The 18,059-nt window shown below is 39.5% G+C and overlaps 1 protein-coding gene across 5 annotated transcripts in view; it reads left to right on the top strand.

Annotated features, from left to right (window-relative positions):
• Nucleotides 1-211: 211 nt before the first annotated feature.
• Nucleotides 212-18,059, top strand: part of PTBP2 (polypyrimidine tract binding protein 2) — a 93,735-nt gene continuing 75,887 nt past the window's right edge. For 3 of the 5 annotated variants that reach the window (XM_033195310.1, XM_033195306.1, XM_033195309.1), the window contains exons 1-2: nucleotides 212-734; nucleotides 2,425-2,455. In XM_033195310.1, the coding sequence (XP_033051201.1) occupies nucleotides 727-734; nucleotides 2,425-2,455 (39 nt within the window). In that variant the 5' untranslated portion in view covers nucleotides 212-726. Of the gene's footprint in view, nucleotides 735-879; nucleotides 970-2,424; nucleotides 2,456-18,059 lie in introns of those variants that run through there. The other 2 variants (XM_033195308.1, XM_033195311.1) reach the window with 2 other exon arrangements.

Here is an 18,059-nt window from a genome sequence, read left to right as displayed (position 1 = left end):
GTATAGTGAATATTTTCTACAGGTGCACACTAATCACCAACTGAAGTGAGGATCACATTTTCCTCCACGTGGCTTGGTACTACAGGTCTTGAAGCAAAAGCCTTATATTTCAGTCTGAGGAGTTCTACTTGCTTGAGAAAGTGCTGTTGTTATCAAGTGGTCTTGCTCAGTGGGGTAAAGATTTTTGTTTTAGAGGCTGGAGCCAGTCTGCAAATAAAAGATGGCTTAGGAGAAAAGCTATCCAATGTTTTTTCCTTGGCCCGCATAGGTTGACGGTAGCCAAGCTGGCACTTGGCGTGGAGTGAAAAGTGGAGGCTGCTTGGGGGCCGTCCTGCAGTTAGGGAAGAGACAGTGTGGAGGGCTGTTGGGAGGTGTCCCACCCACGCCCCCCGAGAAGTGGAAACCAGGACGCCGCGGTCTGCAGCAGCAGGCCAGGTTCCAGAGGGCGGCAGGCGGAGGGCGGAGAGAAAAAGGCGCGCGGAGGCGCGGAGGAGGCGTCGGCGGCGGCGCCCACTCCCCCTAGTCCCGCGCCCCGCCGCTCGCCTCCCGCTGCCGGGCGCCGGCGCGCTCGGCTCTTTCCGCCGCCGCCGCTGCCGCGCGCTGCCCCGTGCGCCTCGGCACCTTCGGCAATTTCCGTCGGGCCCCAGCCGCCATTTTCTCGCCGCTTGTGTGGCTCGCTGGCTGCGTGGCTCGGTTCTTGTGAGCGAAGCTTTGTCCGGTTCGGCAATGGACGGGTATGTAATCGGGCCGGCGAGAAGGTGTGTGTGACAGAGGAGTTGGACCGTCCTTCGGCCCTGTCCCGGGCCGGGGAGAAACCCTCCCGCGGCCCCTCCCAGGGCTGGGCTGCCGTTACCCAACCCCCGCCCCATCGCACACACCCCTCCCTTTGCTTCCCCCGGCGGGCTTTGGTCGAGAAAATGAGAAGAAAGCGGGCTAGGAGGCTGGGGAGGCACTGGGGTGATGGCAGGGGTGAGGATCCCGGAGTGGGAGCGGGTACCGGCTTGGCGGCGGGGGATGGGGTGGGAACCCCATAATGTCTCGCCAGTCCGTCCCTGCCCCCTCTAGGAGCCATTTCGATCCGTACCCTGGGACCCGACCCTTGGGTTAGCGGTGCCTGTAAGAGCGAGTGGGATGGGCAAAGACAGGCCTTTGGAGTCGGGGAGCCTCTAGGGGAAGAGGAGAGAGCCACTCCTTGTGGACCCCAGCCATCCGCAACCTCTCCGGCCTCACCCGGCCGGCGGAGAGATGCCGGTGGCGGGAGCTCCGGGGAAAGCCTAGTGGGAGCCGCTGGGGAAGGGGGGAGGGCGTGCGGCGGCGGGAGGAAGGGGGAGGGCAGATGTCATACTCCTTTGTTTTCATTTGAGTCTGGTAGTGGGGGCGGGAGGGAGGAAAAATGCCTTTTTGTGGGGACTGAAGACATTCAAGGCTTGGCAAAAGGGCCCAGAAATTAAATCATCTAAAAAGCGAAGTGTTTGAGGCCGACATCAGTCACATGGGCAAAGGCCAACAGCAATGGCAGAAACAAGAGCAGATAGTCAACGCAGGGCTATCTCTTTAGCTACTTTGGTCAGTTTCTGGAAAAATGACTACAAAAACCCAGAACTATGCTGCATCTTTGCGAACCTGAGTGAAAACAGAATGCTGAGTGAGGTGAGAGGCAAGACTGTGAAATGGTAGGGACCAATGTCTCTCTGACACGCTTCACACCTGAAAAGACTCAGTATTTTAAGTCGTCTTTAGAAAGGGGGCACGCTTAAGGTCGAAAATATAGCAGTATGCAGCTCTTTTGGGAGTGTAAACATAATATCATTTAGCAAATACATTTATTAAAATCAGTGAGTATTTGAAGTATCAAAAATTTGGTTAAGCGCCTAGAGTTTGGTGTTTTTTAAAAGATATTAAAAAGAAGATTTTATAAAAGTTAACACAGTCCTACAGAATTCAAATCGTCCTAGATGTTACTTTAAGATTATTTTCCAGATGAAACAGATCCAGAGAATTTCGGTTTTCCCCTCAGATCAACAGGGAAATTGATGTCAAAACTTGCACTAGAATTCTTGTTTCCTGATTCCTGGTTCCTATGGAGACTGCTAAAGAGTTTAAGCGTTAAATTATTAATCTCAGTATACTGGCATTGTGGAAATGGCATAGTGTTTTGGGTTTTGTTCTTTTTGGCTATTGAATGTGTTGTCAAAAAATACCACAAGTTTACTGAATTTTGCCTCACGTTTGAAAGTTACTTTTAGAAAACCAGGTTGATAACAGTACAGGTAAGTCACTGACCATCTGTGGTATTTTTTTGTACCCATCTGTATGTGAGTGGCTGGAAGAGTTTTGAATGATGAACTATCCTAAAAAGTTTTAGAGCCAAAGAGTGATTAGAAGAATAATAAGAAGTTGAAACTATTTATTTTTTCTTTGCAGAATCGTCACTGAGGTTGCAGTTGGTGTGAAGGTAGGAAAAGATTATGTTTGAAACTGGGATCGTTGGATCTACTGTTATCATAATTACTGGAAAATTTTAGCTTTTGCTTTTGAAAACTATACTGTAGCTAACAAAACCCAAGTGTAAAATGTTTCCTTTCATTTCTAAAGTTGGACCACATTAACAGTTTGTAATCACCATAAGCTTTTCTAGAACTGGCCATCTAAGTATGAATGATCAGGAAATTAAAAATGCTTTCACACATGGCTTCTTGTAATATAAAATGATACCCCAATTTTCTGAGGGGAAATAATGATTTTAAATGGACGGTAAGTGGTTTGACCTATATCTTGTAATTTTGTTAATCTAAGTTTTTGGTTGTTTTTTTTTTTTACTTTGTCATGAAAATGAATATATTTTGGTCAATAAGAAGGCACATTAGAAATGAATTATCCTGATCCTTAAAAAGAAAGTTGTTGAGGCAATTAGCTTCAAATTTGAATCAGAAGTTAAGAGCTGGTTTGTCTATTAAAGAAAGGCTTTATGGTCGAGATCCTTTGGAATCCTTCCTTTTGGCTAAGAAAACTACTCATCGTTTAAACTTTAGTTCTAATGCTTAACATTTTCTTGAGTACTTACAACTTTTAATGTCACGATGTATTGTAATTTTTTTTTTTTTTTGAGGTGGAGCTTCACTCTGTTGCCCAGGCTAGATGCAGTGGTGCGATCTTGGCCCACTGCAACCTCTGCCTCCTGGGTTCAAGCAATTCTCTCCTGCCTCAGCCTACTGAGTAGCTGGGATTACAGGTGCTCACCACCACGCCCAACTAATTTGTATTTTTAGTAGAGATTGAGTTCACCCTGTTGGTCAGGCTGGTCTCGAACTCCTTACCTCGTGATCTGCCTGCGTCGACCTCCCAAAGTTCTGGGATTGCAGGCGTGAACCACCGTGCCCAGCCTGTATTGTCATTTTAAATTTGCAAACCTGTCTGTCCTGAGAGGCTATCTGCTTAGTCCATTGATGCTGACTGTTCAAACATTTTTTGGAATTCTTAAAATTGTATCAGTAATGATGTTATGTTCTTTCAAATACTTTTGGGAATGTTACTGTGTTTTCTTGCTTATTTTCTCTCGTCTTACCTATAGTGAACTAGATATTTGTCCATTCTTTAGGCTTGTTTCTTTAGTTCATTTTGTACAGACTGAAGGAGAAATAATAAGCTCTTTTTGGTGATAGTATTTTCCAAGTTGAGTTAGTCATGGGATTTAAAATCAGGAATAGCTAAAGAGTGCAAAATGGTAGATATTGTAGTTTCCATCCAAACAAATTTCTTCTGTGAATTCTAGAAAATAATAAATGATACAAGTGTGAGTGTCCACTGTTAGTAGAAAAGGAGAGTAGTTTGTAGACAAGGCTCAGAATGAGTAGACAGAAAAAAACTGAGGAGACTAGGAGTAGGATGTCCAGATGTAATGTATTGGTTACACCAGTTTTTTATGTTAGTTGTTTGAGGAGAACACTTTAGAAGATGATAAAAAAAAGTTGCAAACCATTTTTAAAAATCCATTGTTTAATATAAAAGTCTGAATAATTAAAGTTAATTTAATTTTCTGGAATAATGGTTAAGAATTTTTGCTTTGCTGTCAGGCCTGTGTACAAGTAGTTAAGTGTTCTTTAAAAACATTTGTAAATTTGCTTTAAAGACACTGATGTATGTTTAAAAAAATTCAAACTGATTCACAGTTTTTTTTTTTTTATTTCTTAGGTGTAGGTAATTGTGTTAAAATTTTGTGCCTTTTTACTTGAAATTATTGGTATGTTACCACACATACAAACATCTTTATTTACATAATTGATTGGATTCAAACTATTGTTCTGGCCCACATCTTGCCTTTTTTTTTTTTTTTTTGAATGAGAGTCCCCTCTGTCACCAGGCTGGAGAGCAGTTGCATGATCTCCGCTCACTGCAACCTCCGCCTCCCGGGGTTCAAGTGATTCTCCTGCCTCAGCCTCCCGATTAACTGGGACTACAGGCGCATGCCACCACACCAGACTAACTTTTGTATTTTTAGTAGAGACAGGGTTTCACCATGTTGGCCAGGATGGTCTTGATCTTTTGACTCCATGATTTGCCTGCCTTGACCTCCCAGAGTGCTGGGATTACAGGCGTGAGCCGCTGCACCCGGTCCATATCTTGAGATATAATTTGACATAAAATAAACTACCCATATTAAATATACAATGTTTTGTCTCATACATACTCTTGTGAAACTATCACCACAATCAAGATAATGAACATCAATCACTCCCCACAATATCATCTTGCACCTTTGTACTCCCTCCCTCCTGCTTTTCTTTCCCCAAGCAACCGCTGAAATGCTTTCTGTCACTGTACATTAGTTCACACTTTTTAGAATTTTAGGTAAATGTAATCATATGGTATGTACATTTTTGGCCTGGGTTAGTCCACTCAGAATAATTATTTTGAGATTCACCCATGTTGTGTTTCAGTAGTCCATTCTCTTTTATTGCTTAGCAATATTACACTTTATGGCTATACAGCAATTTGTTAATCCATTCAAGTCTTGAGGGACGTTTGTATTGTTTTCTGTTTTGAGCTAATAAAAATATAGTTGTGAACATACCTGTACAAGTCTTTGTATGGACATAGGCTTTCATTTATCTTGGTCGGGAGGGCTATGATTGGAAAGTCTGGATCATGTGGTAGGCATATGTCTAACTTTTTAAGGAACTGCAAACTTTTTAAAAGTAGTTCTACCATCTTGCATTGCCATCTGCAGGGTATGAAATTTCCCGTCCCTCCACATCCTTTCTAATGCCTGTTATCTTGTCTTTTTGATTGTAGACATTCTAGTGTATATGAAGTGATATTTCATTGTGGTTTTAATTTGCATTCCTCTAATATCTATGATGTTGAACATCTTTTCATGTGTTTTTTGTCAGCTTTTACCTTTGGTGAACTGTGTGTTTATATCTTTTGCCCAATTTTTTGTTTGGTTGTTTATTTTTAATTGAGTTTTGAGAGGTCTTCATTGTGGTTATAAGTCCTTTATCAGATACATGGCCTGCAAATCTTTTCTGCCACTTGTCTTCTCGTTCTCAGCATTGTCTTTTGAAGAGCAACTGTTATTAATTCTTATGGACTCCAGTTTACCAAGTTTTTCTTTTATGTATTGTGGTTTTGGGGTCTTGCCTGAGCCATTTTTGCCTAACTGTAAGCCATGAAGATTTTTTCCTTTTGTTTGTTAATAATAATAATTATTTTTAGAGACAGGGCCTGACTCTGTCACCCAGGCTGAAGTGCAGTGGTGCAATCATAGCTCAGGATAATCTTGAACTCCTGGACACAAGGGCTCCTGCTTCAGCCTCCCAAGTAGCTAGGACTACAGGCACACAGCACCATGCCCAGCTAATTTTTAAATTTTTTATAGACCTGATGTCTATTTTGCCCAGGCTGGTCTTGAATTCCTGGCCTCAAGCAGTCTTTCTGCCTCAGCCTTCCAAAGTGTTGGAATTAAAGGCATGAGCCACTGCTGTTGGCCACCTTTTTTTCTAATAGAAGTTTTATACTTTGGTTTAACATTTAGGTCTCTTTCATTTTGACTTAATATTTTGAATATGGTACAAAGTGTGGGTCAGAAGTATTTGGTTTTGCATGGGGACATCCAGTGTTTACAGCATTATTTGTTGAAAAGACTGTCCTTTCTTCATTCACTTGGCTTTGCAGCTTCATGAAAAATCAGTTATCTCTGTATGTATGATTATATGTCTGTACTCTATTCTTTTGTATTGACCCATTTTCCTTTAGATGCTAGAAACATACTGTCTTAATCATTATAGCTTTATATCGAGTCTTGAAACCACTTACTTAGTCTTGGCCCTCCAACTCTGTTCTTTTTCAAAGTTGTTTTTAACTCTTCTGAGTCCTTTTGTGTTTTCATATGAGTCAGTTTTTACAAAAACTGCTTGGATTTTACCGGATTTGACTTGAATCTGTAGAGCAATTTGGGGAAAATTGTCATCTTAACAAATGAGTCTTTCTAACCATGACTGCAGTTGATGTCTCTATTAGGTCTTTAATTTCTTTAAGCAGTGTTTTTTTTACAGTGCACAGGTTTTGTGCATTGTTTGATTAGATTTATCCATAAGTATTTTATATATTTTGATGTTATTGTAAATGATATTTTAAAAACTTAATTTCCAATGGTTTGCTAGTGTATAGAAATGATTATGGCCTATTGCTCTTGTGTTCTGATCTAAACTGATCTAAACTCATTTAGTAGGTCTAATAGATTTTTTTATATATCCCATCACATTTTCTTGAGAGGGAGTCTCAGTCACCTAGGCTGGAGAACAGTGACAGGATCTTGGCTCACTGCAACCTCCGCCTCCTGGGTCAAGAAATTCTCCTGCCTCAGCCTCCCAAATAGCTAGGACTACTGGCGCATACCACCATGCCTGGCTAATTTTTGTATTTTCAGTTGAGGCAGGGTTTCACCATGTTGGCCAGGCTGGTCTCAAACTCTTGACCTCAAGTGATCCACCTGCCTAGGCCTCCCAAAGTGCTAAGATTATAGGTGTGAGCCACCACCCCCAGCCTATGCCATTAAATTTTCTACATAGACAATTTATACCCAATTGTTTTTAAATAGTTTTCTTCCTTTTCTAGCTGAGTGCCATTTTTTGTCTCCATTTTCTTGTCTGTGGTATCCAGTACAATGTTTAATAGAAGTGCTGAGAGAATATCTTTACCTTGCTCCTGATACTGGGTGAAAACTCGAAAATTTCTGCCCTAACTGATACAATTCACTAGTGAAGCCATGTGGGGCCAGATGTTTGTTTTCTTTGTTGGGAGGTTTTAAACTGCATATTTAACTTATTTAATAGATACAGGGCTATTCAGTTTGTTTAGTTCTTGAGTGAACTTTGGTAATTTGTATCTTCTATAGGACTAGTCCATTTCCTTTTAAGTTGCTAAATGTATTTGGGTAGAATTGTTCATGATACTATAGTTTTTTTTTGAGACGGAGTCTTGCTCTGTCGCCCAGGCTGGAGTGCAGTAGCGCAATCTCGGCTCACTGCAACCTCCGCATCCCGGGTTCATGTGATTCTCCTGCCTCAGCATCCCAAGTAGCTGGGATCACAGGCACACGCCACCACACCTGGCTAATTTTTTGTATTTTTGGTAGAGACAGGGTTTCACTATGTTGGCCAGGCTGGTCTCGAACTCCTGACCTTGCGATCTGCCTGCCCTGGCCTCCCAAAGTGCTGGGGTTACAGGCGTGAGCCACTGTGCCCAGCCATGATACTACATTTTTACACTTTTGATACCTGTTGAATACTTAGTGATGTCAGCTCTCTCATTCCCAGTAGGGATAATTTATGTCATCTTTTTTCCTTGTCTGTCTGGATTGAAGTTTATTGATTTTATTAATCTCCAGAATGTCAGCTTTTGGTTTCGTTGAGTTTTCTCTGTTGTTTTTCTGTCTTCTATTTTTATCTGCTGTTTTTATTTTGTTTTGCATTGTGTTTAGTTTGATCTTCATTTTCTACTTAGTTAACATTGAAGTTGATGTCATTAACTTGATACTTTTACTTACGTAGGGGTTTAGTGCTCTATGTTTCCCTTTTAAGTACCGCTTTCATGGCATTCCTCAAATTTTGACATGTATATTTTTATTCAGTTCAAAATACTTAAAAAAATTTTTTTTGACCCATGAGTTATTGGTAAGTACGTTATTTATGTTATTTAATTTCCAGATATTTGGAGTTTTCTGTATATCTGTTATGTATTCTTAATTTTTTTTTATTCTGGCCAGAGAATGTATTTTCTAAGACTTGGATCTTTGTAAACATGGAGACTTGTTTTATGGTCCAAATATTATAAATCTTATTAAGTATTCACTGAATACTCTGATGATTCTCTGCAGATTTGGAGAGATCTCTGCAGCTCTTTTCTCTGGTACTTTGACCTGTAAACTCTAGTTACTTTGGTCTTCTCAGGCTCTTGGCTCTCTCACAATTAAAGTAGACTTTGGGCCGGGCGTGGTGGCTCAAGCCTGTAATCCCAGCACTTTGGGAGGCCGAGACGGGCGGATCACGAGGTCAGGAGATCGAGACCATCCTGGCTAATACGGTGAAACCCTGTCTCTACTTAAAAATACAAAAAACTAGCCGGGCGACGAGGCGGGCGCCTGTAGTCCCAGCTACTCGGGAGGCTGAGGCAGGAGAATGGCATAAACCCGGGAGGCGGAGCTTGCAGTGAGCTGAGATCCGGCCACTGCACTCCAGCCTGGGTGGCAGAGCAAGACTCCGTCTCAAAAAAAAAAAAAAAAAATAAAGTAGACTTTGAGGCTCAGCCTGGTTTCCTCATAGTTGTGCTGTGGCCTGGACACTCAAGGGAGTAAGCTGAGGCAAACAGGGACTCATTTGTTTTCTAACTCTCAGGGATTATTGTCCATCATTGCCTGATCTCCAGTGTCTTGAAAACCCATTGTTCTGTATATTTGCTTGATTGTTTGTTGTTGTTTGGGCAAGGCAAATCTGGGTCATGTTATTCTATCTTGACTGGAAGTAGAAGTCCACTGGTTTTTTTTTTTATTATTTTTTAATTTTTTTTATTATACTTTGAGTTCTAAGGTACACGTGCACAACGTGCAGGTTTGTTGCATATGTATACATGTGCCATGTTATATAATGGTACACCCGTTAACTCGTCATTTACATTAGGTATATCTCCTAATGCGATCCCTCCCCTCTCTGCACACCCGATGACAGGCCCTGGTGTATAATATTCCTCTTCCTGTGTCCAAGTGTTCTCATTGTTCAGTTCCCACCTATGAGTGAGAACATGCGGTGTTTGGTTTTCTATTCTTGTGATAGTTTGCTGAGAATGGTTTCCAGCTTCATCCATGTCCCTACAAAGGACATGAACTCATCCTTTTTTATGGCTGCATAGTATTCCATGGTGTATATGTGCCACATTTTCTTAATCCAGTCTATCATTGATGGAGATTTGAGTTGGTTCCAAGTCTTTGCTATTGTGAATGGTGCTGCAATAAACATACGTGTGCATGTGTCTTTATAGCAGCATGATTTATAACCCTTTGGGTATATACCCAGTAATGAGATCTCTGGGTCAAATGGTGTTTCTAGTTCTAGATCCTTGAGGAATCGCCACACTGTCTTCCACAATGGTTGAACCAGTTTGCAGTCCCACCAACAGTGTAAAAGTGTTCCTATTTCTCCACATCCTCTCCAGCACCTTTTGTTTCCTGACTGTTTAATGATCGCCATTCTAACTGGTGTGAGGTGGTATCTCATTGTGGTTTTGATTTCCATTTCTCTGATGGCTGATGGCCAGTGATGATGAGCATTTTTTCATGTGTCTGTTGGCTGCATAAATGTCTTCTTTTGAGAAGTGTCTGTTCATATACTTCGTTCTCTACCATCAGAGTGAACAGGTATGGCAGAAAATTTTTGCAATCTATCCATCTGACAAAGGGCTAATATCCAGAATCTACAAAGAACTCAAACAAATTCACAAGAAAAAACCCCATCAAAAAGTGGGCAAAGGATATGAACAGACACTGTTTTTTTAAGTTACATAATGTGGTCTTAGCAGTTACAGATCTATCTCATTCTTTTTTAATGACAATCGAGGGTACTCTTGTGTGACTGCACCACAGGGTAGTTACTGGACATACCACAATTTAGTTTCCTATATTGGTGAACATTTAGGTTTGATTCCAGTTTGTGGTTAGTTATAACGTGTGGACATATTTAGAATAGAAGTGAAAATGCTGTGTCAAAAGAAATGTATGCTTAAAGAGTTACTGGAAACCACACTGCCAGAACACTCATTTGTTTTTTACAGGTGTGTATGGGAGTGCCTATTTTTCCATACCCTTGGCAATTCTAGGTTTTATCAAAATTTAGAATATTAGATTATTTTACACTAAAAATGTATTTCGTAATTTATATTTTGAAATGGGTGAAGTTTTCAAATTTGGCTATTTGTATTTCATTTTCTGTCAACTGCCTGTTGTGTACTGAACCTAGTTTAATGGTCATCTTTATCACAGTTCTTTGTATAAATTGATTTCATATGCATTGTAGATATTTTTTCTTTGAGGTTTTCTTTTTTGCTTTTTTGATATTCTTTGTATAGTTTTAGGCATATGTATATTTTGATTAAGTGATTTTGCTTTTAAAATCCATTTGATATGTAAACATTTTTAGCTGCAGCTTCTTCATCTTTAAAATTAGGATTTTAATAGTTCCGCAAACTAGGTCCTCAGTGAATGTTAATGTATTTGCATTTAGAATATCCACATTTTTATGGCTTTAGGATACAAATGAAATCTCATTTTCCATTATTTTATAAATTTGCTGTATTCGGCTTTTCTTGATTTTAGACTTTTTTTTGTTAGCTCAGTGAGACTATAAGAAAGAATATATGTGAGTTTGTAATAGGAAATTTGTTACTTTTTTTTAAAATGGCTTTTTATTTTGTTCGTAATTTGTAATTTCAGTGGTGTCATTTCTGTACTCTTAACTGTTTTGCCAATGTGAAATCCTTGCGAAGTAATGGACCTATTACTTGGGAAGGCAGAATTGTATGAAATGACTGTAGAATAATACAGGATGGTCCCCAATATGGTAAAATGTTAACTTTTTAGATGTAGATTTTAAGTGTGGTGAAATTTGTAGCAGTATTCTTTAGGAAGTTAACTATTAATATCTCAAGACCTATAACTGGACAACTAATAAATAACCTATTTCTTAAAATGTTAGCTTTTTCTAACTGTTCTGAAAGTACTAGTTGTAAATTGCTGAACTCATGATTTAAATTATAATATGACTATTGAATTCACTATCATTGGCTTGCATAGAAAATTTTAATCAAATAATGCTAAATGTAACTTTTTTGGTAATAGTTGAGTATAACTGGTTGTTTATTATAGATGTGTTATTCAAAACTTTGGGTTTTTAGGTTTTGACTTTTCTTAAAATGCTTTTCTTAAATGCTACTTAATGCTTTCTCTATGGTATTTTTATTAGAATTTCAGTTAACAGATATTTTAATGTCTGCGAAATGACAGTATTATGTTAGAAATTGATGTGTTGTCTCCTTGAGGGCAGTGACCCTAGTTGTTATGTTTGTTCCGCCATCATTAATAGTACACGTGTTAAATAGTGCATACACACTTAATATTTAATAACTCTTAGTGTCATAGGCTTTAATATGCTTATACTCTAATGAGCCATTTATCAATAAAAAGATAAATTCCAAGACTGTGTCTTTTAGGACTTCATCTAGTTAGAGAAATAAGGATCCAAGGTTTTAATTAAGTGCAGTGTGGCTACAGTAGGAAAGATTGGTTTGGGTTGGTAGGCTCAGAATAGTGATCTGTGACCTAGCTATATTGGGAGATAGGGGAAGGAGTGGAGAGCAATAGGCATTGAGAGAATGACATTAACTAAAGTTGTGTATAAAGGTTGGCATAATTTTACAGCCATTGATCACTGAGTTGAGTAATTTGGCCTTTATGGCTAACAGTGTGTATATGGATATGAGAGAAAAGATAGAATGGCAGATAGGTTATATAGAAGGCCTCAATTACAGGTTGTGAAATTTGTACTTCATCTAGTAGGCATTATTCTATGTACCTGTAATTTCTCGCATAAAAGTAGCTCATTATTCTGCTTTCTTTTTTTTTTTTATGCTATAACAAATTTATTGTAACAACACAAAGGTATTATCTTACAGTTTTGTAGGTGAGAAATCTGACACAGGTGGGCTAAAATGAAGGTGTTAGCAGGGCTGTGTTCCTTTTTGCAGGATCTAGGGGGGAATTTGTTTTCTTGTCATATCTCGGCTGTTAGCTTCATCTTCAAAGAAGCAATGGCAAAGAAGACTCTCACATCAAATCACTGACACATTCTTGTGCCTCCCTTTCCCACTTATAGGAACCTTGTGATTACAGTGGGCCCAACTACATAATTCAGGATAAATGTTTAAATTACAAATTAATGAAGTGGCAACTGAAACAAGTTTTAACCTATTCACAAGAAAGGGCTTTGTTGGAGTGGTGGCTCACACCTATAATCACAGAATTTAGGGAGGCCGAGGCAGGCAGATCACTTGAGCCCAGGAGTTTGAGACCAGCCTGGTCCTCATAGCAAGACCCCATCTCTACAACAGCTTAAAAAAATTAGATAGATCTGGTGACATGGGCCTGTAGTCCCAGCTACTTGGAAGGCTGAGACAAGAGGATCACCTGAGCCCAGGCAGCAGTGAGCTGTGATCGTATCACTGCACTCCAGCCTGGGCGAGAGGATATCCAGTCTCAAAAAAAAAAGGAAAAGGGCTTTCCTGAGGGTCAAATGAAGTACGGTTGACTCTTGAACAACATGATTTTGAACTACACAGATCCACTTATGCATGGATCCACTTATACAGAATTTTCTTCTCCCTCTTCCACCCAAGACAGAAAGACCAACTTTTCCTCTTCCTCCTCAGCCTACTCAATGTAAAGACAATGAGGATGAAGACCTTTATTATGACTGATCTCCAAAAAGACTGGCATCAATATTTCATGGAGTGTTATGAATTAGAATCCTGAGTCTCTGTATTGTTAGTTATTTGAGTCTCTTGGTCTATGTGTATTCCTAAACTGTAGTAGCTTTTTTTTTTTTGAGACGGAGTCTCGCTCTGTCGCCCAGGCTGGAGTGCAGTGGCTGGATCTCAGCTCACTGCAGTCTTCGCCTCCCAGGTTCACGCCATTCTCCTGCCTCAGCCTCCCGAGCAGCTGGGACTACAGGTGCCCGCCACCTCGCCCGGCTAGTTTTTTTTGTATTTTTGGTAGAGACGGGGTTTCACCGTGTTAGCCAGGATGGTCTCGATCTCCGGACCTTGTGATCCACCCGTCTCGGCCTCCCAAAGTGCTGGGATTACAGGCTTGAGCCACCGCGCCCGGCCTGTAGTAGCTTTCTTAATTTAGTTCCAGGCATACTACATTAGGGGATAAGGTGGTTAAGTGATATTTTCACTTTAAAAGTAATAAGGTGTCGCAGAAAGTTATCACAAGAAGTTTTTTGAGTAGTACTTCTTTTTTATAACTATTGTAATGAATTTTAGACACAATAGTATCATGAACCATTATGTATCTATCATTCAGTCCCAAAAACCATCAGCAACCCCAGCTAAAATGATGATATCCACACTCTGCTTTTCTACTTTTGTTGTTTTGAGATAAATTTCAGATATTCATATTGTTTCATCTGTAAAGGCTTCAGTGTATAACTTTAAAAATAAGGAGTCTCTTTTCTTTTTAAAATATAATCAAAAGACTGTTAGGACGGCCGGGCGCGGTGGCTCACGCCTGTAATCCCAGCACTTTGGGAGGCCAAGGCGGGCGGATCACAGGGTCAGGAGATCGAGACCACGGTGAAACCCCGTCTCTACTAAAAAAATACAAAAAATTAGCCAGACGCGGTGGCGGGCCCCTGTAGTCCCAGCCACTCAGGAGGCTGAGGTAGGAGAATGGCTTGAACCCGGGAGGCGGAGCTTGCAGTGAGCCGAGATCGCACCACTGCACTCCAGCCTGGGCTACAGAGCGAGACTGCTTAAAAAAAAAAAAAAAAAAAAAGACTGTTAGGACACACACACAAATTAAGTTACTTCATATTATAAAATGTCAAATTTGTATTAAAATTTCTAATTGTCTCATAAAATTCATAGTATTTTTATAGGGTTTTTTTTAGAGGGGGAAGGAGTCATGATAAAATAAGATCAGCACATTTAACAGGTCGTTATTGCCTCTTAAATATCTTTTAATGTACAAGTTCTCTGTTCCTGTTTTTTTTTTTTTAAGTTGCATTTCATTTGTTGAAGAAAACTAGTTGTTGGTCTTACACAGTTGCCTATAGTCTACATTTACTGATTGCATTCTGATTTTGAAATTTAGTATGTTCTCCATGTTTCCAGTAAATTGGTCAGGGTCTCTATTTTTTTGGTAATATTTTTAAGTGGCAGGTTTTTATTTCTGTTAGACATGGTTTCTGACTTTTCATGTATGTGATGTTTTTCCTAGGAACATTTCTTGTACTTTACCTTGTTTGTGCTAGGCGTAGTCTGTGCTCAATAATTGTCTCTCTTTTTTTTCCTGTTTTTTGAGAGACGGAGTCTTGCCCTATTGCCCAGGCTGGAGTGCAGTGGCCCAATCTCAGCGATTCCTCTGCCTCCCGGGTTCAAGCGATTCTCCTGCCTCAGCTTCCTGAGTGCTGGGACTACAGGCGCCTGCCACCACGCCTGGCTAATTTTTGTATTTTTAGTAGAGATAGGGTTTCACCACATTGGCCAGGATGGTTTCAAACTCCTGACCTTAAGTGATCTGCCCACCTTGACTTCCCAAAGTGCTGAGATTACAGGCATGAGCCACTGTAATCTCATAATAGTAATACTATTCACATAATAGTAATACTATGCAGTGTTAACATTTAATGTAAGTTGAAACTATTGATGGTGGACAAGAATGTTCTGTCAAGTTAAGAACATGTGATTTGGAATGAAAAGATGAGGGTTTGACTTTTATAGCATTGAACAGGTTAACCTCTGAGCTTCAGTTTTATACATTTTTAAATGGTTTAAATTGTACCTACCTCCACAATTATTTTAAATGTTAGATGAGGTAAGGAAAAGAGTTATGCTGAAATGATGAGAATGGTTGTTATTGTAGTTCTTTAATCTGTAAATCTACATTTGGAAGGAACACTTATGGAAATCAAATACAGTAAATTAATTTCTAAGAGATCCTGGAGTTCAGGTTAAAAATAGCTGCAGACAGCACTAAATATCTTTATTAGTGAACAAAAAAATAAAAATGACTTAGAATTTAGCACAGAGAAACAAAGAGATGAAAATAGCAGAAGGGTTAAAAGTACGTTGTAAAGGAAGAGAAGTTCTAACAAACATTTAATTAGAGTTCCAGAAAGAAATTAAAGATTGCGGAAAGGCAAAATTTGAAATGCTAAAGGCTGATCATTTTTTAGAATTGGTGGGCTATATGAATTCTTAGATTTAGGAGACACAAGAAAACCTGGACACGTAACAGTGAAAGAGCAGAGCACCAAAGATATAGAGATCTTTAAAGCAGCCAGAGAAAATCAGATTCCCTAAAGAATAAGAATTAGAAAGCCCCAATATGCTTCATCAGCATGGACATCTGGAAGACAGTGAAATAATATTTTCAGTGTGTTGAGGGAAAATAACTGTCCACTATTATTTTATAGTCAACTAAATTATCATATAAGGAGAAGAACAAAATAAAGACTCTTTTTGAAACACTTCATTCTGCCTCCAAAAAAGCAATTTAGGAAATTTATCAACAGATCCACTGAAGGAATTTCTGGAGTTTGTACTTCAGGAAGAAAGCCAATGACACCAGAAAGAAAGTCTGACGTAGAAGTGAGGCTAATCAAGAAATTGGTAGGCCTGTGAGTAAATCTAATTATTGACCATATAAGAATGTAATAGCAGTGATTGATAAGGGGTTTAAAAATAGAATTAAAAATACTGAATCATAACAATATGTAAGAGAGTGGTAGAGACACTGGAGTTTAAGTTCTGGTGATGTACTGTTGATTGGAGCTCTGTTGTCAGTTACAGTAGCTACTAGTCATTTGTTACTGAGCACTTGACAAATGTAGTTTAAGTTGATTTTCTACCGTAGTTGAAAAATACAGATTTCTAAGCCTTAGTCTGAAAGAAGAATGTAAAATATCCCAAATTTTCATATTGGTTACATGCAGAACTGATAATATTTTCGTATTTTGGGTTAAGTGAAATATATTATGCATTGCCTTTTCCTCTTTCCTTCCTTCCTTCCTTCCTTCCTTCCTTCCTTCCTTCCTTCCTTCCTTCCTTCTTTTTTCTTTTCTTTTCTTTTCTCTTTCTTTTTCTCCTCTCTCCCTCTCTCTCTCTCCTTTCCCTCTCTCCCTCTGTCCCTCTCTCCCTCCCTCTCTCCTCTCCTCCCCCCCCCCGTCTCTCTCTCTCTCTCTCTCTCTCTCTCTTTCCCTCTTTCCTCTCTTTCCTTTTTTTAAGATAGGGTCTTGCTCTGTCCCCCAGGCTGGAGTGCCATGGCATGATCATGGCAGCCTCAACCTCCTGTGCTCCAGTGACCCTCCCACCTCAGCCTCCCAAGTAGCTGGGTCTATCGTTGTGTGCCACCACACCTGGCTAATTATTGAGTTTTTTTGTAGAGACAGGGTCTCGCCGTATTGCCTAGGCTGGTCTGAAACTTCTGGGCTCAAGTGATCCTCCCGCTTTAGCCTTGCAAATACTGGGATTACAGGACTGAATCTGGCCACCTTTTTCTTTGTACTTTTAAAAATGTGGCTAATAGAAATTTATGAGATTATATTTGTGGTTCATACTACATTTCTTTTGGACAGTGCCAGAGTGAATCAGATAAGCTTGTGTTTTGAAATCCTAAGGGTGAACACAATAGAGATAGAACCCAAAGAATTGGGGAGTGGGGTTGACTGAAATTAAAGATGTATAATCCAAAAGAAGGCAAAAAAAAAAAAAAGAATAAGACACAAAATTAGCCTATATGTTAATAGAGTGCAAAGGTTCTGTGAAGGGTTCCTTAGAACCTTTAAAGGTAGAATTTTCTTGTCTGGTTACAGGAAAGAGTGGCATTGTTTTTGTTCACTTTTGAAGCTACAAAAACAAGTAATGATGAGGAAAATTGGGACATGTTGAGGAAGTAAGTAGTTTTTTGGAATGTAGGTTGGTTTAGAGTAGCAGAAGACAATTTAAAGAGTAGTTTTTGACAGTAATACGGAGAGCTTTGAGTGCAAAGGATTTGCAGTGAGGACCTTTGAAAATTGGACCTGCTTTCTCCTATCTGTATTTATGTTTAAATAAACTTGATTCTTTGTTAGTATTGTTATATATGTTTTCATAACTACTGTTGTAGTAGCGTTTCTTTTTTTTACTAGCTTGCTTTCAAGCCATGCTGTTGATTAAATATTTATGGGCCATTTTAAGACTTCTAATCTTTATCTGTGATGAACTTTGAGGAAGAGTTAGGTTTTGTAAGTATTGAACTCCAATAAACATAGTTCCACTTTCCTTAACTTCTCAAAAAGATTGCTGTTTACTCCGCCTCCCAGGTTCACGCCGTTCTCCTGCCTCAGCCTTCAGAGTGGCTGGGACTACAGGTGCCCGCCACCATGCCTGGCTAATTTTTTGTATTTTCAGTAGAGACGGGGTTTCACCGTGTTAGCCAGGATGGTCTCGATCTCCTGACCTCGTGATCCACCCATCTCGGCCTCCCAAAGTGCTGGGATTACAGGCGTGAGCCATCATATTCTTTTCCTAGTATTTTATGTCTAGTAACTGATAAGGAAAAAATGATCAGATAAGTATATTTTTAATGTGCTAATTACAACATTATTTAAATATTTAGAAATAACAAATGTTCAGTGATAAGGAAATGAATCTGTTGATAAACATTACAAATGTTTTCTAAATATTTTTCATATGTGTAAAAAGGAGGATTAAAAATAATTTTGACAAATGCATACAATTTATATGTGTCC

The sequence above is a fragment of the Trachypithecus francoisi genome, unplaced genomic scaffold, assembly GCF_009764315.1.
Source record: "Trachypithecus francoisi isolate TF-2019V2 unplaced genomic scaffold, Tfra_2.0 Lachesis_group5, whole genome shotgun sequence".
Lineage (NCBI taxonomy): Eukaryota > Metazoa > Chordata > Mammalia > Primates > Cercopithecidae > Trachypithecus > Trachypithecus francoisi.
Note: the sequence above shows the minus strand (reverse complement) of the source record. Positions and strands in the feature narration are given on the sequence as shown.